The 24,040-nt window shown below is 44.4% G+C and overlaps 1 protein-coding gene across 4 annotated transcripts in view; it reads right to left on the bottom strand.

Annotated features, from left to right (window-relative positions):
* Positions 1-24,040, bottom strand: part of grid1b (glutamate receptor, ionotropic, delta 1b) — a 558,563-nt gene that overhangs the window by 49,819 nt on the left and 484,704 nt on the right. For all 4 annotated transcript variants that reach the window (XM_040014037.1, XM_040014036.1, XM_040014039.1 and 1 more), the window contains 3 exons: positions 22,646-22,819; positions 17,091-17,252; positions 14,203-14,322 (listed from right to left, as the gene is read on the bottom strand). In XM_040014037.1, the coding sequence (XP_039869971.1) occupies positions 14,203-14,322; positions 17,091-17,252; positions 22,646-22,819 (456 nt within the window). The remainder of the gene's footprint in view (positions 1-14,202; positions 14,323-17,090; positions 17,253-22,645; positions 22,820-24,040) is intronic.

Below are 24,040 nucleotides of genomic sequence, written 5' to 3' on the forward strand. Positions count from 1 at the left end.
GACAGACATGCTGTGCAGCTAACTTAATCAGCCTGACAGTATTGACTGAGGGGCCATTGAGCAAGAACAGCTCAATGGGAATTATGGCAAGCAGAGAAGGAGCAGCTGGACTTGTCGAACCCAAAGGTGTAAAGGGTAGTCGAGGGCTTAGAGAAGCTCGGAGCCCAACATGGCCGCAGGTGGAGCAGAGGCTTGTTGACAATGAAGTGTAGAGGCTAAATTTGCTGGATACCAACAGAGCACCCTCTGTACTGGATAAGCATCCAGGTCTCGCCTTTGCTCTCGATAAACTGTGCAAAAAATGTCAGTAAATGCCAAAGGCAACCTCAAACTCACTGATGGACACATGTCTGCACAGGGATGGATCAGATGATTGGAGAACAACTGCTAGGCTAACGTTGAGATCTTTATGTTTACGCCAGTTTAATGTTGGAGAGACTTTGTGCACAGCTAGCTGACCCAAGCGAAGCAGGGATAGTGCAGTGGGGAAGTGGGAGATCTGGATGATAGAGTACACTGTGGTGAGGATGTGGAGGCTGGAGGTCCGGGGAGAACAGCCCCCTGAGTGACAGTCAGAGATCTGAATCAGGTGCTATATGTAATCTCGGGGGCTAACGGGGGAGGACGAAGAGCTGGCACAAAGGCCTGGAGAGACTGTGCTGCTGGACAGGCGAAGAGAACCTCCGCTGTATGGACCGCTTTACCTTTACTAATACTGGAGTCTGTTCCAGCAGACTTCCTGGTTCTTCCACATCAATCAGCGATGCTCTTTGATGGAGCAGCGAGAGCAGGAATGGAGGCTTGTTGAGAAAGTTTAACTAAGAGTACACGGGACCTCGTTCACCTAGCATGTTTCACAGGTGAGGAGTCAGATGACTTCCTGATCGTGGCTGGAGATGACAACAGCGTCGAGCATGTCGCTAGCAGAATCAGACATGGTTTAAAAGGCGAGCGAAGCACAAAAAATGAGGATATCATTGCCCGAAAGAGTCGGAGAGCCAAAATGGCAGAAGAGCGCTGAGATTAAAGGGATGCAGAACAGAATCTGATTGGCTCATAGAGGCAGGAAGGACAATAACTACACTAAAGCAATGATGTCAGCACTGAGTTTGACTGCGTGAGAAATCAGAAGTCATGTAAAGAATAGAGCACGACCTCAAAAACACAACCATTAAAATCAGGTAATAGTGCTCAGAGCGCACAATCTCACTTTCTTCTTCCTGCCTCTGAAATCGACCCGTGCAGCTTCAGCTGCCCACAAATAGAAGCAATGAGCTCATCCTGTCTTTGTGAGGGTTGGTGGTATCAGGAGACTCTGTGGGAGAGACTCTGTTTTTAAGCTTCGTGCTAAAGATCTGTTGCAAAAGGTGAAAAATATCAGGTAGCTTGAAGACGGCACTTTGCACGGGTAGAACGCAGATGACTTTAATCGTCTGCAGATACAGAAAAGGAAGATGCATGAAACATTTATCAAAGACAAAATAAGCACAAACAGTGCAGTGAAATGATGTGAATGTCTTTTACTTCCACCTGCTCTGCAGCTGATGCTGGGCTAACAGCACTGGTAACAGCACGTTTCTATAAGCTCTACATAAACCATGCGCTGCACTGAGGTCCAGTATCAGATAAAATAAATACAGATTTCTTTGAGCTGCAGATCACACAGCGACACCAGTGGAGAGCAGAATAAAACATATGGAGCTGGAAGAAAGAATAGCTCCTGTTTTACAGAATTATACGTCTGATCTGACATTTTCTCGCTGCTTTCAGAAGTCTTCAGTACTCTTACCCTTAATCTAATTCATTTAGTCTAATTTTCGGTGCTTTTGTTGCATTTTGCAGGTCATTTCAACCTTTTGCGAACACAAAAATGTCATCGCTTTCAAAATGGACACATTTAGGCAGCTCGTCAGTCTCGGACTGCACAATTGAAGCCTTTTGATTTCTGCCTGCATTTCTTTTCATCTTGTTATCACAAATGTGTCCGAGATGAATCATCGAGTGCTCCGCAGCGAGGCTTAGCATTAGCTTTGTTTGCTCTGAGGATATCTTGATGAAGTAAGAGTTTATTTATCACATATAATCTGACAAAAGGCGTTTGTTTGACAAGCGTAGATAAAGAGTAACAGAAGCTGGCTAACTGAGGGGATGGGCTTTATACCGGGTCCCATCTGAAATCCAAACATTACATCTGCTTTTCATCATTCTGTTTCATTACAGCTTTTTCCTTTTCAGCCCTTCCATTATCAGCTCCCCTAATTTGCGGTCTCTCTATGGGATGTCCAAGATCTCGGCGGTCATTCATCACTGCCCACGCCTTTAATAGAAAAGAAAAAAGACTCCATCTTAGTGGCTTTGAAAAAATAAGAAATAAAAAGGGAGTGAAATATCTATCTTCTCCTATGTATTATTCATAAAAATTAGGAAGCTTCGAGTTTTCAAAGGCACAAATTGTTGTTAACGACTCCAAATTACCTCAGGGATTAGAAATTAGTGCCGTCTGAGGCTCATTTTCGTTCTCCGACATTTCTAATGGATTCATTTCAGAAGGGCCGGTAACAATGTGGTCCCCATTATGGACAAATGGGTGGGTAATTTCTATCCTGCACAAAATAACTGCAAACCTCTTTAGCGTTTCTGTGAGAGAGCAGAGGCAGAGAAGAGCAAACAACAACAAAGACACGACACAGAAAACAGGGAAATGATCAACAGGAATGTATAGATGATTATGAGTCATGCTTGAACACAGCAGCATGTGTGAAAGGACAATGAAATCATATCATGCTGAGGCTGGTGGGCCTGAGTCTGAATCTCGTTTAAAAACAGCTGCTTTATGCTGTTTGAACAATTATAGTAACAAACATGTTTCTGGGTAAACTGTTGATTGAAACAATAATACAAAAAACAGACAAAACCCCCAAAATCACATGACATCATATCAATAGTCCTATGACCAAGCACTTGGTGACGGTGGCAATGAAAAACCTCCGTCAGAATCAGGCTCAGGGAGGGGCGGGGCCATCTGCTGTGATTGGTTGGGGTGAGAGAAGGAAGACGGGATGAAGACATGTTGTGGAAGAGAGACAGAGATTAATAATAACTAATGATTCAATGCAGGGAGGTCTATTAACACATAGTGAGTGAAGAAGAAACACCCAGTGCATCATGGGAATCCCCCGGCAGCCTACGTCTATTGCAGCATAACTAAGGGAGGATTCAGGGTCACCTGGTCCAGTCCTAACTATATGCTTTAGCAAAAAGGAAAGTTTGAAGCCTGATCTTGAAAGTAGAGATAGTGTCTGACTCCTGAATCCAAACTGGAAGCTGGTTCCACAGAAGACTAAAGGCCAGGAGAGAAGCCGGTATAGGAGAAATACGCTCTCTGGATGACAGGATATTTCTAACTTTAGAGATGTTGCACAAATGGAAGAAAGCAGTCTTACATATTTGTTTAATATGTGCGTTGAAGGACATGTCCTGGTCAAAAATGACTCCAAGGTTCCTCACAGTGTTACTGGAGGCCAAGGTAATGCCATCCAGAGTAAGAATCTGCTTAGATACCATATTTCTAAGACTTTCAGGGCCGAGTACAATAACCTCAGTTTGATCTGAATTAAGAAGCAGAAAGTTAGCGGCCATCCAGGTCTTTATGTCTTTAAGACATTCCTGCAGTTTAACTCATTGGTGTGTGTTATCTGGCTTCATGGACAGATAGAGCTGGGTGTCATCTGCATAGCAGAGTAAATGTATGCTATGTCTTCTAATGATGCTGCCTAAAGGAAGCACGTATAATGTAAACAGAACTGGACTTACGTGAACAAATCGGAGTCTGAAACAAATTAATGACGAAGCCGCTGGCGTGGCTCATTTATGCACACGGTTTCTTTGAGTGGGGGAGCTGAATGCACTGTGTGCAAACATGCAAGCATGTTTCTTCTGAGTTTCATATGTTTTTATATGTTTTAGAAAGTCTATACAGTGTTGGGGGAAGTCATTGTCGCTGATCAGCTTAATACTAAAACATTTTACTTTGCAACGAGGCAAAATGGTCTTTTTTTTAGTAAAAAAGTAGTTTTGATGTTCATCACTTAGAAAGAATTTTCATTGTTGCCTGATTGTCACAGCTTGAAAGAACGAGTAAAAACAAAAAAACTAAATTAACTGGGATTAGAAGAAGAGTTAGGGTGGTCACGGATGACCTCTCAGACTCCGAGTTCACTTAGAGTCAAACAAAGCACCCCTGGTTCTCTGTTAGTTCATTAATTAATGGCGTCTGGTGGCGTTGGGGTCATCGGTGGGGGATAACTTTAAAATGATGCAATGCATTAATTTAAACTGAAATGAAACTGCATCAAACGACATAAACGACATCGTTCAGCAGCACTAGTCTGCATGTGACAGTAAGAAACTGAACCAATTAACAGTCATTTAGTCGTAACTGAATAGTCCTTAATGCTCCTCATTTTGCTCCACGACCCCGTAGAACTCCGGGCAGGGCCGCTGACGGCCCTCACACCCTACTTTGATAACCACTGCAGCTAAATCGGGCCCCTATTAGAAGCTGAAGAGGTTATCTGTCTGCTGTAGTCATCCCAGCTGTCCAGTGTCTGATTAAAAACTGCGACTCGCAGACACTCCCTCCGAGGATTGTGGGCGAGAGCATAATGTCTTCCGACACACGTTCAGTCGCTGCTGCCCATCGAAGGCGACGGAAAGAATACCAGCGTTTTTTTCTCCCCCCGTCTTTCATGGGAGGGCGATTTACTGGCAACAAATTGCTGGGAAGACACATCAAAAGTCAATGAGATGAGAAAAGTGAGGACGGATAGATGGGATAACACGCGGGGGAGGTCTGAAGGCGGCGAGTGCTGCGGCACAAGTTTGAGGGGAAAGAGGGCAATAACATTTCAATCTCTATCAGTCCTGATCTGGAGGAGGGAGAGGGGAGTGGTGCGTTTCATCTGCGGGGAAAATTTGCTTTGAGAAATGGCCCTGGGAGAGAGAGAGGAGAGGCATGGACAGCACAGAAAGATGGAGATGGAGATTGGGATAACACCAACACTGTGGGGGGAAAATGAATTGAGTGCGAGTCGCTCTTATCGCACCTCCAGCCAGGAAAAAAACATCTACCTGCACGTCGGAAACTCCGGAAAACTTTCCTGTGTGCGATCAGCCTCATCTTTATCCCCCCAAACACATTTAGACTGCCTAAAGAAATGAGATGTGAGATAAACAGCGCCGTCCTCTGTCTGCGCTCCCGGCTCGGTTAAATCCTCCTGAATCGGACAGATCAGACAAACGGGGGGGGGACGCGATTACTGATGAGAGACTGGGGAGGGACGGTCTCACTTTCAGCTTGTAATTAATTTTGTTTGCAAAGCAGATGTCAGCTTCGTTCTGCTCGGACGTAAAACAGGAACCACACGAACCGCCGGCACCAGCAGCCTCGCTGTTAGCAGCCAGTAAGACGGTGATGTGCCGAAAAGGGAATTCTGATGTTTCCATGTGCAAACAGACTGTAGTGAGCAGGATTTATGAAGCACATTTATCCCACAGTATCATCAATCCAGTCCTTTTGGTCCCTGTTTGTAGAACTGTCAGGTTATATTTGTTTCAGTATCTGCTGCCCTCTAAAGTTCTCTTGAAAAACACATTTTTAATGTTTTAATGACACTTTTTGCTTTTTAAAGCATCGGTACAGTCCCGATCAAACGTTTAAGATCACTTGAAAACTGGCACAAAAAAATCCTATTTTGCATGGTTGGATCTTAACAAGGTTCCAGGTGGAGCTTCATCATGCAACAAGAAGAAATGGGAGTGAGACGAAGCATGTTTTTGAGCATGCAGTTTATTAAAAACACTGAAACAGGCAGTTTTACAGCTTTGGACCATGACCAAGGTCAAATCTGTCTATAAATGTGGATTGATTGTCACTTCCTATCAGGCAGTCACACTGTCATGACGTTCTGAGGCAAGGCAAAGAAATGTTCCCTTTTTGAACCTGGTCAGGTTGCAGAGTCTCTCGCAGCACTGCTGAGGTGGGACGCAGTAGGACAGTTATTTGGAATTTCTTATGGAACAAAAAATTCACCAGCACTGAGCCGGAGGATCCAACTGGCTTCCCATCAAGACACTGGACGATCTCGACCCAAAGTAAGGCCGTTACTGGTGCCGACTGCAGCCCCATAACCATCAGATGTCCTCTGAGACTGAAGGGCTTCAAAAGGCCTCGTCTCTTTCGGACCATCCTGATCTAAATCCCACTGAGAACCTTTGGGGACGGATGGTAAGGGAAGTTTAAAAAAACGGACAGTAGATGTCCTTCGTGCGGCCGTCTTCACCACTTGGAGAAATGTTCCCACTCGTGGAAACGCTTGCATCAAGCACACCACAACATCCTTACGCTCAACAATAACGCTGGAGCTGCTCATTACTGAGTTCATGTTTGGAACTTTGATTTCTGTTTTGGTTTTTTTGAGGCGTGGTCCTAAGCCTTTGCTGTAAAACTGCCTGTTTCAGTTGTTTTTAATAAACTGCAGGTTAAAAACATGTTTTGTGTCACTCTCATTTCTTCTTGTTGCAGTTTTGAAGCTCGACTTGGAACCTTGTTTAAATCCAACCATGCAAAATATGATTTTTGGCCATTTTTCAAGTGGCTTTAAACTTTTGATCGGGACTGTTTATCACTTTACCAAAATCCACCCACAGAGCTTCAGAAATCCTGACCTATAAATTTTCCAAACTTTCTGGAAGGCAGGAAAGCTCCACTAACACTTTACTTTCCCTCCATGTCGGCTCTCAGCTGGGAGGGTTTAGGAGATGTGTTTGGTGTGATGTTGCTTCTCCTGAAAATCTCAATCTGAATCTGTTTTAAACGCGAACGACTAAACTCTGACATTTTTTATGCTTCATTCACAGCAGGGGAAACAGACGGCAATAGGAATGAGTCAGTCTGTTGCCGCTCTGTGACTGAATGGGGTCAAGTTGGCAATTACACACAATTTGTTTGCTGTTAACTTGAATAAATCAGCAGCAATAATAAATCTGGTGCTTTCTACATAAACAGAAATTTAAAATAACACTCAGAAACTAAATACTAAAGTATGTAAAAGCTGATGTATTAGCTGCAGGATGAGGATTTATCTACAAAATGACATGAAAGAGGTTGCTGTCTTGTTTCTACTGGAGTGTGTCTGAGCCTGGAGCTGTGAGGGACATTTCTCTTGTTAGGCAATTTTCACTAAAACAGCTCGAGATGAAATCCAATTTTTAGGTTTTCCCACAGATTTATATTGGTACGTCACAGGAGCATGAGCCGCTTTACATCATCTAAAATTTCAGGCACAACCAACCACTTCTCGTGAACACCTGGAAGTTGCTGTTGTGGTTTAAAGGGACAGTTAATTGTCTCCTAATGTTGTTTAATGCATGTGATTAGACACCGGCCACATATGACAGCTGAGGTAAACAGCGGACCGACAGCTTCCACTCACTGCAGACACACAGCTGATGGAGTTGTTGGCCTGACAGCAGCTATCGTAGCGAAGACTCATTCATTCTGCTGACATCTAGTGGTGAGACTTTACATGCTGTACCTTTAATTATTGTCTAGACCAGGGGTGGGCAAATCCAGGCCCCGAGGGCCGGTGTCCCTGCAGGGTTTAGATGTGTCCTTGAACCATCACAGCTGATTTAAACGGCTAAATTAGCTCCTCAACATGTCCTGAAGTTCTCCAGAGGCCTGGTAACGAACTAATCATGTGATTCAGGTGTGTTGACCCAAGGTGAGATCTAAAACCTGCAGGACACCGGCCCTCGGGGCCTGGAATTGCCCACCCCTGGTCTAGAAACAGGCATCACAGCGAGACAAACTTCAGGCTATATATTTTTGTTTCCAAGCTGTATGAAGCCTGGAGTCATTTCTGTACTGTTTGACTAAAGGAAGTAAAATAGCTCCCAGAGACTCTGCAGTCGTAACTAATCAAGACTTCAGGCAGACGGTAGAGACGTGCAGCAGTGACATGCAGCATGAAACAACTGTTTCCTCTGAAGATTGAAGAACGTAAACAAAACTAAACCGTGGCTCATGAAAGAGCATGATGTGGACACTTACAGAGTATTACTGCAGAGGAGGAACAGCACACACCCGGGAGGCCAACATAAACATACAGGCTGTACATTTACACAGTGTCTACATGTCCACTTTAGATATAGTGCGCACAATATTCATCAGCACATATGTGTATGAAGGTACACAATAGATCGCACATGTATTAATATTAATATGTCACAGAGAGGGTTACAAGGCAGGGGCTGCATTACATGTTAAGAGTTTACCGTATATTAGAGATAGATTTCTCTTCCTGTTTGGGGGGTACTGGTACATAATGGTGTGTGTGTGTGTGTGTGTGTGTGTGTGTGTGTGTGTGTGTGAGTGAGAGAAGCTCTGTGCTTGTTTTCTCCTAATGGCCATTATGCAACACAGGGGGACTCATAACTCAGAAGGAGAAGCCAGGAGATTAGATCTTCATTACTGCAGCAGCAACTGCTCTCACAGTGTGTGTGTGTGTGTGTGTGTGTGTGTGTGTGTGTCTGCAAGCTGCTAAATCATCTAAACTGTTATGCATGCTTGTAAAAGTGGGGATAAAGTAGAGTGTTCATACGTGTGCATGTTTCCTGCGTTTTGCTGCTTTTTTCATTCACATTTATTTGATGCAACGAGTAAAAAAAAGAAAAATGTTTCATGTTTTCAGCACAAATCAAAAGCTGATTTGAAGCGAGACTCCCCGGAGCGATTTCCCACTCAGTCAGAGATCTTTCATTTAAAGTGAAAATGGGAAAAATCACCTCCCTCCACCTGTCGACTTATTTTCAGGAGGAATTAAATATTAAAAGCACAGAGCTGTCTTTAATAGATCAGAAGTGTGTGACTGTTTGTGTTACTGAACACGATGGATTCGAGCCCCACGTTCATTCATTTTTCATCATCATCATCGCCTCCTTCGTCCAATCATCAGGCAGCTTTAACCCTGGTTTTCCCTCCTTTATTTTCATGTCCTTTCCCATCTTTATTTCATTTCTTTCATTTCCTTTGTCCTGTCCTCATTCCTCCTGCTTCCTTCCTCCCCTCTCCTCCTTTTTCCATTCCTTTAATCTTTCCTTTCCTTGATTCATTTCTCTTATTTTTATTTTCTTTCATTTCCTCCTTCATTTCTTTTTTATTACCTTTTCTTTCTATTTTTCCCCCTTTTTTACTTTCCTTTCCTATTTCCTCATTCTTTCTTTCCCTGTTTGTTCCCTTTTCTTTCTTGCTTCCTTTCTTCCTCTCCTTATTGCCTTTAGCTGTCTTCCTTTCTTTTTCTCTTTGTTGTCCCTTTTGTGCCTTGTACTCCTTGTTTTTTAATCTATTTATTTTGCTTCCTTTTTCCTGTCCTTTCTATTTTTTTCTCGTCCCCAGTCTTTCCTTCCTTTTTGCATTTCCTTTTCCTTTTTATTTATTTTTCCCTTTCTATGCCTCAAACTCTTTCTATTATTTTTTTCCTTTTTCTTTCTCTCCTTCCTTCCTTGTTTCCTTTGCCCTCCCTCCTTTTTCTTTAATTCTTCTTTCCTTTCAGAGTTTTTCCCTTCCTTGTTCCCTTGTCTCCTTGTCCTTTCAGTGTTACATACTAAAGTTGGACCTCTTCTTAAAGGCAGATGTCCTGGTGCATTTCTACATTGCTGTGTTACCGCCTACAGTCACACATAAGTTACTACGATGGCGTAACACTGTGCATAACCACACACTGCGTACTGCTCTATCACTGTGTGCATTGTGCAGATGAGGGATGACTTCAGTTATTCAGGGAGCTAATCAGGCCTTCATGATGAAACCCCGGCAGCGCGCTGCTGCGGAGGTCAGGGTGACGCAGTGATGTCACGCGTGTGGTTTCATTATATCTGCTGCTCCTCGGTGCTGATTAATCGACTGTGAGACAGCAGCAACCTGTATTTACAGGTTTGGAATTAAAGCCTCATCCATCCTGTTAAATACTAAGTGGTTTGATGTGGAGGAGAGCTCGCTGCCGTTAATCGAGGTTACCGTAACATGGTTAACAACTTTTTTACTGATTGGAAAAATTAATGAAGCGAGCGGCGTTCGCACGCGCTCGCTGTCGTGTGAACGATGGCTGCCTTCTTTCACAAAGCACGGCGCAGCGCTGCACGGCCGACTGTGAAACCGTGAAACTTAAATATGCGACCGCGCTGCTGTCGACGAACCGTTTTCACTCTTTCTCAAAGCGACTGTCGAGCGGAGGGTCGACAGGAAGTTCCATCAGACATAAAAACACTGCACGCGGTGTTAACATCCAGCGTTCAGCATCACGCTGCTCTATAAGCCAAATAAACGGTTCAGGAGCCTGTCCAGACGTGTAAGCTGCCAGATCCACTGATGCTGATGCTAAACAAGGCGTCCCTGGACTATGTGCACGACTTCTCTGCATCATGCAGCCTGGTGCAGAGTTCCTGAGCTCGTGCACTGATTCCATCACACAATCAGCTGAAGGCTTCAACATCCTGGACATGCAGCTCTGATTATCAGTCTTTTCTCTTCTGATGACATCATCAACTATGTTGAGGGAAATTATTTTGAAATGTTTCCATAATCAGTTTGTAGTTTTGGTTTTAATCTTTACTTTTGTTAAACTCTGCCTCTCCGATGCTCCTTCTTACCCACTCGTGTTGCTGACCTGCTGCCAGTCAGAAGGTTTTCCTCCAGCTGTTTCTTCTTAGCACCGCCTACTTTTTCCATCCTGTTTTATAGAGACGTGTTGCTGCAATCAAATTCAAAGTCAGCCATGTCTCTCTTAAAGCATGTGTCCAGGTTACACATCGGATATTTTTTGCGCTCTGTTTGTGTTTTGTTTTTAACATTTTACCCAGAACCGGGTTGTGTAACACTACTTGGTGTACGCATGTCCAGGCTCTGGCAGTACAGACATGAAGTCCTGACAGAAGAGCTAAAACAGGAAAAAGTCAACAGGAAATAAAAAACCTGCCGTCTGCCGCCGTAACAAGAAAAGGAAAAAAACTGTGCATGAAATGAGCGAGCACATTACTTTTCTGGCATTTACTCAGCCGTCCGTAGCCTTCGTGGACACAGACGAGGGAAACACATCAGAAACAGCGAAGGTTAGAAAAGAAAATCTCTGATGATGTTTGGAAGCTTTATAATGTGTAAAAATGTGATTTATAATAACAAGTAAAGACAAACTCAGATCAGGACGGATTGACTGATGCACCACAGAGCAGGTAAATTACGTTTTTCTTCAATAAACACATTTTGATCGTTCTGCAGCGTCCTACACGACGGACCAACGAGGAGTCACTCCGCTGTTCGACTCGATCGTCTGAGGCAAAGACTCCACGTCAGCCAGTGGACAGTTTGGAAAATATGAAGGCCATCAGATTTGGACTGAACTGTGTTTTCATGAGTTTCACAGTTTTTCGTTTCGCCGTGTTCGTTCATGCTACACTCGTCACTTTAAGTAACAAGTTACTAACTGAAACCTTCTGATGATGCAGTTAAACACAAAGTTTCCTGCAAACAAGCCTTTCATTTACAGTTCAAGTCTAGTTTCATTGCACGTGTACAATAAATACGAATAAAGGGCTGTTCTATTCTAATTTACTTTTTCCTGCAGATGAAATTATGCTCTTCTTTTTCTTGTTCTGAGATATTTCCAGTATCAAACATGTAATTAAACCTCTTTAGAATAGTTTCACTGAGTTTCAGTCTCAGTCTCTCTGAGAGCCTGGCAACGCTCTGGTTGCCATGGCAAAATGTGTGTTTAACCAGGTGGCAAGTAGTTGCAGACTGCTGCTCGATGAAATCGGTGACAAAGAGCGGTCGCCGCGGTCGCCTGTAGTTTACCTCGAAGACGCCAGCGAGACTGAAAAGACGGATCAAACTAAACCAGAAACAGTTCGCCTTCAAAGTAAAAGTTCTGCCTTGGCATTGTAACCAACAGGGTTCAAAGGCTTCCACTTTTACTTTGGAGGCGAACTCTTTCTGTTTCCAGTCTGCAAGCTTGATGTTTTACATTCAAATATGGCAGCAACACTCAGTGATTGGCTGGCTCGGGCTGCTTCATCTTTCTGAGCTCCACCTCTGCGCGGCTTGTTTCAGCACACAGCATAATGACAGCTGCTGAGACAGCCTCACAAAATCATGAAGTTTCTGTGGATAGTCATATTTTCTTAATTCACTGGTGCAGATGTGTGCTCTAATGACAAATATCACATTCTGATAAATGTGAAACGCTTTAAAGCAACGAGCGCTCCATCATTAAACTACGCAGTCGTGCGTTTCAGGCAAAGAGACATTTGTTTGACGGGTGTTGATTGGCTCTTTGAGGAAGGGGCGGGACCACAGATTTCTATCAAACATACTTTGAATGTTTCTTCTTTGTAATGTCTCCGACTCCTTTAACTTCCTGCTTTGGTTTTCCTTAAATTACAAAAGTGGATTTTAAAGGGCAACGCTCCAGTTTTACTCTAAATATAATTTCAACCAAATACATCAGACGGCAGCCGGTTTATGTTTGACTGTCAGTTTTAATTTTTCACATTTTTAGACCCTTTTCTGCAGATGACAGGTGCCTCTGTAGAGGAGCTACGAATCAGGCCGATGAGTCACCGCAGTCGCTAAATTCAAACGCACGTTTTCTCTTTAAACTGCTCTTTCTCTGCTTTCCATCCTATAAAGAGCTGATTGTGTTTTTCCTGCCAGCTCAGCAGCAGCAGATGAAGTCAGCTGACATTCATATCTGTGTCATTACAGAGAGCGCCGCTATCAGACGCCGGTCGTGTAGCGGCAACATTAACAGCAGGCCGGAGGACACCCTGCAGCACTGTATGTGACTCTGAAAATAACCCAGAGTGGGCTGTAATGAGCTGTAGCGCCTTTAATGTGAGTCACTGATACATGTGCCTGTTATGGGCTTTTTGCACTTTTGCTACTATAATAAACCTTTTGTTACCAACAAAGCGACTCTTATGCTGTCTCCTGCACAAACATGTCGCTGCAAAACCTGAACAGATTTCCTTCCTGGAGGCTTATGTAGCGATCAGGCGTAGATTACCCTGAAGGTGTGCTGTGGTATCACCAACATGTTAGCAGTATGTCCTTTAAGTCCTCTAAGCTGCGAGGCGGGCCTCCATGGATCGGACTCGTTCGAGCTACAGCAGCTCGCCTTCGATCTCTACGTGCATCAGTGAGCCTGCAGACCAGAAACAACTAGAAGAGCTGCAGTTCTGGAGACGCTCTGACCCAGTCGTGCCTGTCTGATGGGGGTAATAACTAGCGACCAGCTGTATGTGGAGTTTGCATGTTACCCCCTAATCTTGCGCATCGTCAGCAACACTGAAAAACACGCCGTCATGACTCAGGAGCAAAGACTGTATATAAAGGCGGACATCGCCACGATGCAACACTTGTGACAGTCGCATTGATTCCTGTTCGTTGGGTTAAAATTCCTTCATTGCTCAAAGATCAACGCGCCTCAGGTTAACGCTCCACCTGAAGAGTCTCACCAATGAAAACAGAATAAATGACAATTAAATGAAAGGAATAAACAGAGTTCATTTAAGGTCGTACAGCCGTTAGTTGCTCTTCTAGGAGTAAAAAAAACACCAGTGGTTAGTTTTCACCATCCTGGATAAAGCGAAGCAGCGCCTCAGTTTCCAAACCTGACGGATGCAGGTGTGTTTTCCTTCCATTACATCAGCAGTTGTTTTCTCTTCTCCAACTTCAAACTTCAGCACAGAAGCTGCACATTTCTGAGACTCAAACTGTGGTTTTAGTCTCAGGGTTACAGCTGGGTGATGGTTATGTTTAGGCTCAGGGTTTCATTTTGATGGGTTAGGGTCGGGGCACCTAGTGAAACCATTATGTCAGTGAGACGTCCTCACTGAGATATGGAAACCAGTGTGTGTGTGTCAGACAGGGTGGATTATCTGGTTCCACTTCCCCAAAAACACACGTGACACAAACACATGAAGAATTGTGTTTTCCTCTTTGCTGAACACAGCGACGTGCTGGAGAATAATCAAAAATCGAATATTTTAGCTTTATTTGTTCCTCCCCCAGGAGGAAAACGTCTTCCGAGATCCGACACACACTCGGGCGACGTCGACGGCTCATCTGTTAAAGTGTGAACTCACCCTCTTGATGTCTTTGCCGAAGGTCTCGCTGAAGCTCGAGCCGAGGATCTCAAACTGGACGTGGGAGTTGGAGCCGTTGTCCTTAAAGTCCATCGTACCTGTCAGACCTGTGATATTTCCCTGAAGAGGAGGGTGGCAGACAGAGAGGAGAGAGACGGGGGTTTAGAAGTCACGCAGGATGATCTGTGCTCGCCGTCTGACACAATCAGGCTTCTCCCAGAACCTTCAGATGCCCCACTTTCTTCTTTTATTACTTTATGGCGATCTTTGACTCGAGCTGCTACCTTCTTTCACTCTTTCTGTTGGCGTCTCAAGCTTGACCTGCAGTGGGTTTTTGAAGAAAGACAATCTGAGGCAGACATTATATTTGGTTATTTCAGGAACAGTTTGTAATCCACAACAGCTCGTGTTCAAACGAGACAACTTCCTGTGCTATTGATGGATTTATGCTCCAGAAATCTGTCAATTTACCTGAACAACGACACAGGCAGCAGCCGTGCTTTTATACACCAGTGGCAACCAGTTATAGTTCTTCTATATCAGATGAGTTGCCCCTGATTTCTCATGGAGAGACTAACAGTCATAGCATCAACATAGGGACTCATAATTGTCGGCAAATTCTTGGAGGGCGTTTGTGGACACTGGGAATGTGCAAAGAAGTGGAAAAACTTGAGGGACAAATATGAAAAAACTGACGAGGAACCAGGACAAAGTCCCAGAACTTTATTTGTTTCTCTCACTAAACAGGATGTAGAACATGCGGTCGTTTCCACCAGCACGAGCATAAATCCCACCGACCACCACAGCTATGCTGCTGTGTTGTAGGAGCTCCAAAGACCTCCGTCAGGAGTCTGAATCCGGCCTCAGGCCTCTTTTGCACTGGGAGCCTCGCAGCAGCGTGTATCAGCACCCATGCCAGGGGATAAATGCAGCAATACTACGGCCGTCTCAGATCACTGACAAACCTTATTTTTATTCTTCTGCGCTGCATAGCACACGTCTATGTTAAATGTGAACACATGAGATTTGTTTTCACTTTTGAAGACAAATCCTAAAAGCCCCTCCTGACTGAACTAATGAAAAACACGAGTCATCCACAAGACGACTCTTTCAAATGAGGATAACGTGTATGAGACGGGAGCATGACCCTGACCCCCGTCCCAGCAATCAGGCAGATGCTAACAGGTTAAAGGGGCAAGAAGAAAGGACCAGGTGACCTCTGAAACACCTGCTGCTGCACTTCCTGCATCTTTAACACCGACACCGAAAATGTGACGAACGCACTGAATGCCAGAAATCCCAGGGTGCAGTGGGAGCCAATAAATATAGACCTAAATATTTAATGACCATCTTCATCAGGTCTGGCTGCTCTGCAGAACGATGAGGCGCCATATAGAACATCATCAGAGTCTGACTGAATGAGTTCAGCCCGTGACTGCTGTGCCGCTGCCACGAAAGGCCGTGGATGAAATGTCACTTCATGACTTCCATCAGTTCGTGTTGGATGTAAAGCATGACTGAAGACGGTCATCACAGCAGGCCGGCCAACTAAATGTTCCTCTGTCAGCAGCAAAGGTCGCGTTCGTCGTCACCTGGAGGAAATTAATGTTTGAAAATGTTTGGCTCTTTCAAAAATGTGTCCGAGTAAACGCATTCAACACACACCTGCCAGAGGAGGGACGGCGCTTTTCACGTCTTCGGATATGCGCGACATAAAAAGTTCTCGGCTTCTGCCATTTTTCACTCAGCGAATGTCGTCCTGTCTTTAAGTTATCGTCCATTTCATCAGCAAAGTAGCCCAGACTCGTCAGGGGGTAATGACCAACTCCGAGGTGAGACGCAGCAAAAGTGCGTCCATAACAATCAAACTGACAAACGACCGCCTGGAGCACGAAACAGGAGCTTCGAGGTTGGACGGGGAACGTCAGAAAGGGCGTGTTTGAGATGGAACAAGACCGAATGAATGTTTCCATCGCCAACCAGCTGGAATAATGGCTGCGGCAGTTTGAGGATTGTACAGCTCACATTCAGATTCATTGAACTTGATAGATCCTGCAGGTGCAGCTCACGTTTGTTATTTCCAGAGCAGTTTGTGAAACGTTAAATGCAGCAACCTTGACCTCCGAGCGATGCCGGTCCAGTGCAGAGGCTGGACAGTTGGTCGTGTGAGGAGTCACAGCCTCATCAGCTCGGAGGTGAGGCTCCTCCTCCTCATCGGAGGAGCTGCTGTTTTCGGCAGCTTTTTGGTATGAAATGAGAATTTTAAGCGGCCGCGTGCTCTGTCTGGCTCGTCCGCATATAAAGATGACTGCAGGAGTAATAATCCTTTGGTGGAACTCTGGATATTTCTGTCAATATCATTCAAAAACATGATGCTTTATGACTTTTCTACAGGAATCTGTAGGAAAGGAGCGCTAATGAGCTCGGCGGTCGTTACTCTGATGCGTGTCAGAAAAGCAGACTCGTGTTTTAATAAAACACAACCGCGCGTGCTGGAGGGACTCATCAGCCCAGCCAAAGAGCATCTTTCTCCAATTAGACTGTGAGGACTGACTCCAGGTTGCTGCGCGCAATTTCACTGCATCTTTGATGTGCGATTGATTTTCTGTTAACAAAGCAGCTGTTTATTCTTTTATTTTGAAAATTGTACAAATCAAACGCTGGCCTCGACTTTCTTTAAATAAATAACAGTTCTGAGAAAACTTTACTATTTTGAACCAAACTGAATGAGAGGCTGTGCAGATAAAACTTGTTATTTGCACAGTTTTTGTAATGAAAGAAAAAGGCGAGTACTCGATTCAGGGTTAAATTCTTCCATCGTAAGTTTGATATCAGGGCTTAAACCAGCGGGCATGTTTTGGTCTGCTCTTACTCTGGATGGGTTTTACCTTCTGGATGGTCTCCAGCATGGACCAGCCTCCGTTCCAGGGCTTGGTGGACTTCTTGATGCAGTTCAGGCTGGCCATGCTGTGCCACTTCCTGTCCTCCAGCTTCCTGTAGAAGGCGTTGGCAAGCATCAGCACGCTGTCGTACAGGTACAGGTTGGACACCTGAAGGCGAGACACGTGATGTGACGTGATTGGTGGAAGGAAGAGGACATTTATGAACATCTGCAAACACTGAGCACGTGTGACACAGCTGGATGCTGACACACACACACACACACACACCCTACTTTTATTCTACTCTGTAATGTAAAATTATCATTATGTTAACTTTCGTGATCAGCTGCATGTTTTGTTCTGTCGGTCAGGTGAACGATCACGTGAAGATTTCATCCCCCTGTGATGGGAAACAACATCAAAATTTATGGATCAGACAATTAATAAAGTCGTTGTTACATCTTATGGCTTCTGTCTCTTGCATGTGGTTAGCGTTACACCCTCACATCATCTGTGACAGCTGACCTCTGTTACATGAAGCCTGCAGCACGTGTCCATGTGTCACTGACGCACACATCAGTGTCACAGCACACACCTGCGGCGACCTGCTGTGAGGCTCCTGCTTGTTTGTTGGCTTTCTTCCCCAACATGTAGCACCTACGTTCAGCTGTGCTTTCCTCAGTCGCTCTCTGATCCTCAGAGTTGTTCCTGTTACACTTTATTCACGTCTGCACGAGTAATTTGTGCCCAGAGGTCACAGAAAGCGGGCATGGACGTCCACCTGGAGCCTGATGATGAACTGTAAGTCGCTCAGATCTTTCCTTGGTTTGCTCCTCTGCCTGCTGTGTGCTGAGCCCAGTTTGCCCAGTAAAAGCCCAGTGAGTGCTTATTAAGGCTCGACTCCCGCTTATATTCACTGCATTGACCTGAGCCTGACTGAAATATAGATTACGATGCTCTCACCCTGGTTGCATTGTACAGGTGTAACCCAAATGTCTCCTAATCTTCACTTTATCCTGATGGGATTCTTTGAAAACATACTCATCCTTCCTGTGCAGCACCAAAGAACATTTAACCCTCTCTTACACAAATTACTGAGACACCTCCCTCTGAGTGAACGCACAGCGAAGCCGGCAGAAGCCAAGAAGAAGAAAGTCACAGCTGAGGAGGGAATGAAGCGGAGCATGGGATGGAGACGAGACTGCTTATTAAGTTTAAAATGAGAGAAAATCAGCCTGAAAGGATGGAGAGGAAGAAGAAAAGGGAACAGGAGAGGAAACAGGTGAGGAAAAGGACACAGTGAAGAAAATACGACGGCGCACGCAAATGTACAGAAACAGGAAGATAATCTTCAGAATAAAAGGAAAAATTTATAATCAAAAAAGACAAGAACAAGGTGAAGGAGGAAATGAAGGTTTAAAAGACGAGAGAACGACACCCGAGAGAAAGACAGGAGACGTGACCTCTGCGGGCCGCCGCCGCCGTGATGTCGGACGTTTGGTGAAAACTACAATCATCTCCACAAATGTCAAAATCAGGCAGAGAAAGACAGCATTTGTCCTGAATTACAGTAATTGTTCTGTTTGCTGTCTGTAAATGTCAGCGGTGCTTCTTCACACCTGGGAATAATAGTCAGTTACTCTGTGTGTGTGTGTGTTCGAGCTAGCACAGAGGTTATTGTGCGCCCTCTGTATGTCAGCGAGATAAACTTGAATTTGATGGCTTATTTTTCACGAGGCAAACTGGCGTGTAAACTGAGAGGCGGGGAAGCGGCTCGGCTTTCGTACATGATTCATACGTGAGAAAAAACGACAGCTCTATGAGGCTTTTAACTGCGAGTAGTTTGAACGTGAGCGGCGGCCTTTGTGAGCTGTGTCCTGGTGAACTTTTACTGTGATCTGACGTCCATAAACCAGAAAGTCCAGAGTTTGTCGCGTGTCTGCTGCGTCCCCTTGTTGTCCACAAGCTGTCCTTTGGCATCACTGGTGCTGTGGATGTGGCGGTAGCGGCCACTGAGATGTAACGGACACGTTTAACAGGCACACGTGGTCCTCAGGAGGAGGTTGGAGGGCCAAATGCTGCCTTCTGATCATAAGTTTTTCCTTTGCTGGTTACCATCAGTTCTAATCACTGGTTAGGTTTACGTACCAAAGACAAAATAAATGTAAACTTCATTTATCTCAAAGATGGGAAACTCTTCGGGAACGGCTTGTTTGGGGTCAGGCGCTGAGGCTACGTTCACACGTACACGGGTATTTTTGAAAACTGAGATTTTCCATTTTCATTTTTTAAAAGAAGTTTCGAAAAAATATCTCCGTCTACATGTAAACGCCAAAATCGAAGTCAAACGCTGTCAAGGACATGCCAAATCCTAACCGTGTCGAAGTCCAATCAGAAGTCCAGACGCCTGGGAGGGAACGCGTAAACAGGTACAAGTTTTTGTGTTGTTCTGCAAAGGCAGCGAATTTTGTGGAGCTTCTCAAGTGTCTTCATCATTTCAGACGTTAAGAACTAAAGACAGTATTTTAGTGGCTCTGTTGGCCTGAACAGTTTACGTTAGCCTGAGTAATAATCATAACTCACAGACTCACAACTTAGGAACAGACAAAGTACATGTAGCATACATACATTTAATGTAAATCGCCAGGGTCGGGTTAGACCTCTGAGGGTTAGGGTTATGAAAAGATGATGGTGTGGGTTAGTATATGCCTATTAACAACAGTAACCTTGACGACATGGGAGTGACCGTTGCATCATAACCCATCATGATGCCAAAGGACACCTTAATGCATAAATTAGCCACACCAGAGGTTTGACAGAGCAGGGCTGAGCGACTCCCCGGGGATGACAATAGGCTGGCATGTCCTTGCCTCGAGGTATGTGGAGTACATGAGTCAATCAAAAGATCTCAATATTTAAAGTCCTGCACGTGACTGTAATTGTACAAACTTTAGTTTCTCAGTAGTAGATATTCTGTGTTTGTCCACAGAGTCGACACTAACTGTGGTTTTCTGCAACAACAATAACAAAACTCGAGGTCGTTTGGGAGAAGGATGATGAAGATGGAGCTAGTGAACAAGGGGAAAAGGAGACGGCCCACGGGAGGTTTGTGGCGAGAGAGGACATGCAGGTGTTTGACCCGACAGAGAAAGAGTCAGAGGACAGGACGTGATGGAAACAGATGGTCTGTGATGTCCTCGTGGTTGTTCTGGGTCATCAGCCAGTCTCTGGTAGTGAACTCTGTCTAAAAGTTTGTGTCCTCATTTAACATTAAGCTGATGTTTGGATGCTGGGAGCTGATCTGACAGCCCTGGTACACTCGGTGCGTGTGCACAGTATTTGAGTGGGCGGCTGAATTTTATGAATGCGCTCATGAATTTATGGATGTGCATCAGTGATTTGTGCAGCAGAAAAAAGTTTCAACACCACAAGTTAAGACAGGCCGTGTGCGTGTATTCGCCCGGGTCGCCATCACAAAACAGGACGTACGACAAGTGGAGAGAAGAGATTGACCGAGGAGGTCTAGAAGACAGGAAACTGATTTTGCTACTCATCACATTTCTCTTTTTCACTTAACTGAATAATTTGCACCCACTAATTACTCAATTCATCCCATCAGATTAATAATTAGTCCCTTTGAATTACTGCTTTATACCCTCAAACATTTTAATTCATTCTCTGAAGCATTCATTCATTCAGCACTCTCATTATGGAGCCTTTGATGAGCGAAACACATCTATGTGAATCTTCATGTTTGAAACACATCTCTGTGGTATTTTTGCCGTTGTTTGATGAAGGTCTTTGTGTCCTCCGGAGGACAAAAGGCTGAGGACAGATGGAGCCATGTGAAAGGAAAAAAAAATGGAGACAAATTCCTCAGAATAAATTAAACACTGACCACACAAACTGTTTGAAAACACAAATTCCTAAATTATAATGACTTATCCAAAGTGTTCCTCCAGACAGAACCTGGACTCCAGTGTTTATTCCCACTATTGTTGTTTTTAAAGTATCCTAACAGGGAAAAGTGCATTACATGTTGCAGAGGTACCACTTTGCATCAACTCAGGTCTAAGGCTACGCTCCCACTGCAGGCGAAAGCGCATCAAATCCGATTTTTCTGACCCTCTGCGACCCATCTATCCGATCATGGTACGACAGTGTGAACGGCACAAATCCGATATTTTCAAATCCGATCTGGGTCACTCTCGTATGTGGTACTGAATCCGATACAAATCAGATGTTTTAGAAAGCTGCTGTTTGATGGTCATGTCGCATTAAATCCGTCTTTTACGTCACTGACACAAGACAGACGCCGATTATCAGCGCCGGAGAAGACATCGCGATCGCTTCCTGGCCATCCAGTGAAACTGTTGGGAAGACAACGTTGGAGAAACGTGAACATTTTCTTTGTACTGTATAATCTGCAGATTCTGACAGAAATCTGCAGCTATCCTTTGAAGCACCGCTCCTCTAAAACAGCAATAAGGATCATTATTAAGTCATTCACATTATTATGTAAATAACAAAATAACTTAAAGCAAAAATTGGGAAACGTAAAGTCCGAAGTCTTTAAATTAAGGCCATCAGTCAAATAATACTGTTGCTCTGGGTCTAAATAGAGCGCGTTGTGTGTGACGTCTTCTTTTGCGCATGCGGGCCGCTTTGAGCGTTCACACTAGAGCGCGTTTGCTGTCCCATTTTATTTGTAGTGTGAACGAGCAGACAAAAACATCGGATTTGATCAAAAAATCGTAATTGAGCATCAAGACCTGCAGAGTGAACGTAGCCTAAGTCATCATCAGTGACCTAATCCTAACTCAAACCCATTCATGCACACTCATCGTGTGCAGGGATGTCAATTAATTCTGGTGATTCTTTGAACTGTTCTTTTGCACAGTTTAAAAAACACGAGTTGGGTCCCCAATTTATTTGGGATTTTCCCTGATCCACACAGGTATGCATACAGGCTAAAACACCCAGAAATATTTGGGTAAATGTCCCTTAGCAAGTTGCACCTCAGTCGGATGCTTTTGGCGTCCATCACCAAGCTTCTGGCGTAATCCTGCACTCTTCTTGGCAGAATTGAGTAAACTTACACTGGGTGGTTTCCTGGCAGAGACACATCCAGATAACTTTTACTTACGGTTGTTTGAACTGATGATCTTGGAATATGCAAACCTTCCAAACTTGTGTAAATGTAAAGTTCTCCTTCTGCAAGCTTCACTGAGTTCCTGAGTCTTGGTCAGTCCAACGAGTGCTGTCAAACAAATCCTTTCTATAGTGCAAAGAGAGACTACCAGCTGCAGCCGGTCATGATCACTATGCAAAGGATTTACGCCTTGGCCTCGTTGGGTTAAAGACACTGCAGAACCTTCAGCACCAGTTATTAAAATATTAAAGCGGGCGTTTGTATGTATATATGTGAGTCTGTGTGGATTAGAGGAAACCCCAAATACACTTGTCCACATTTATAACAGAACTCAGGGAGGACTTGAAAGCTAGCACTACTTTCTGCCATAGCACAACCTTTACTGCACACTGAGCTGAATTTTTGTTACCTCCAGGTTCTGCAGGTGTCCTTCCTGCGGGTCACACAGCAGCGAGGAGATCCGGTGGTTCTGCCTCATGCAGCGGGTGCTGCTGTCCTTCAGCAACGGGAAGATCTGCCGGATCACCGTCATGCGCCCCAGTGCACTGTGGGTAAGCTCCAGGATCTCTGTGTCGCTGATTTCCTGTGGCGATGAGACGGCGGGACAAAGCGAAGGAGACGTTATTGACCTCGCTCTGTCTGTTTGTCTGCATATTAACTGCTGGAGGTTGAGTGTTTGTCTCCCGAGAAGCCGGACGAGGGTTTGGTGAGAGGCAGATGCTGATTGTGGCAGATTTCTCGAGTGTTTGTTTTTGAACCCTGCGCCCAATGAACAAAAGTATGTTTATTTCATCTGCCGTGTTAATTAATTACAGAGAATGTGAAGTTTCACGAAGAAAACCAAATGTCAGCGTCAAGCCAAACGGGAAGGACGGTGCACGCCAGCCATTTAAAAGCTTCTTTTGTGCCTAATTGCTTTGACGAGAAGAAAGTCAATTATTTTCTGTGAGGTGTAATTACAGATAGCCTTGGCCGAACTCTAAAAGCATAATTAAAAATATCTATGAAGAATATTAGGTTTATTATGTTTTATAACACCAAACATAATTACAGTCTACATCTTAAGTAAAAGCGAACGCAGCGAGGACTTGCTGCAGTTTATCTATTAGAAAAGTCCACTTTCTTCTATTTCTGCATGTACGTCGCCTTCATCCAATTAAAAGTGAACCTGTAAACAAAAGTCACGCAGACTTGTTGCTCATTTATTGCACGGGTTTGAAAACATGTCATTCTGTCAGGCCAAAGGGTTTAAAGTCAAAACAAGCTGGATTCCAGGTAATTGCAGCGATGGCATTAGGTTCAGTTTGCTGGCTGAAGCATAGCTCCTCTCCCTCCTGCTGAACACACAAAGACGTACGAGAGCCTCTGTGCTGTCTCCGTACACGGCGTTTCAAAGGTAGACAAAGCCTGAAAGCTGCTTAAACCTGCTTTCTTTCTAGTGGCCACCAGGGGGAGATTACTCCTGCTCCAAAAAACATGTGACCTCGGTTTGGTATTCTTGGGCAAAATGAAAATCATGCTGGCATTTACAGCAAACTGGACATGTTTGTGCTCTGGACTGTGGAGATGCTCACAACTGATTAAACCTGTGGAGTTTACCAAAAGTACTTTTTATGGCCTAAAGAACAAAAACTTTAAAAAAGGCAACATTATTACTGAGCTCCTGACACTGCTAATAAAAATCATTATTCCACGGATGTTATTTATTAACGTGCATCCTGTCAAACTATGACTGAAGTGGAATCAGACTAGTTGAGCCAGGCGTTACAGCCGCCCTCTCTTCGTTCCTGTTTACATCCCAGTC

Source organism: Simochromis diagramma, unplaced genomic scaffold (assembly GCF_900408965.1).
Source record: "Simochromis diagramma unplaced genomic scaffold, fSimDia1.1 OVJJ01000669.1, whole genome shotgun sequence".
Lineage (NCBI taxonomy): Eukaryota > Metazoa > Chordata > Actinopteri > Cichliformes > Cichlidae > Simochromis > Simochromis diagramma.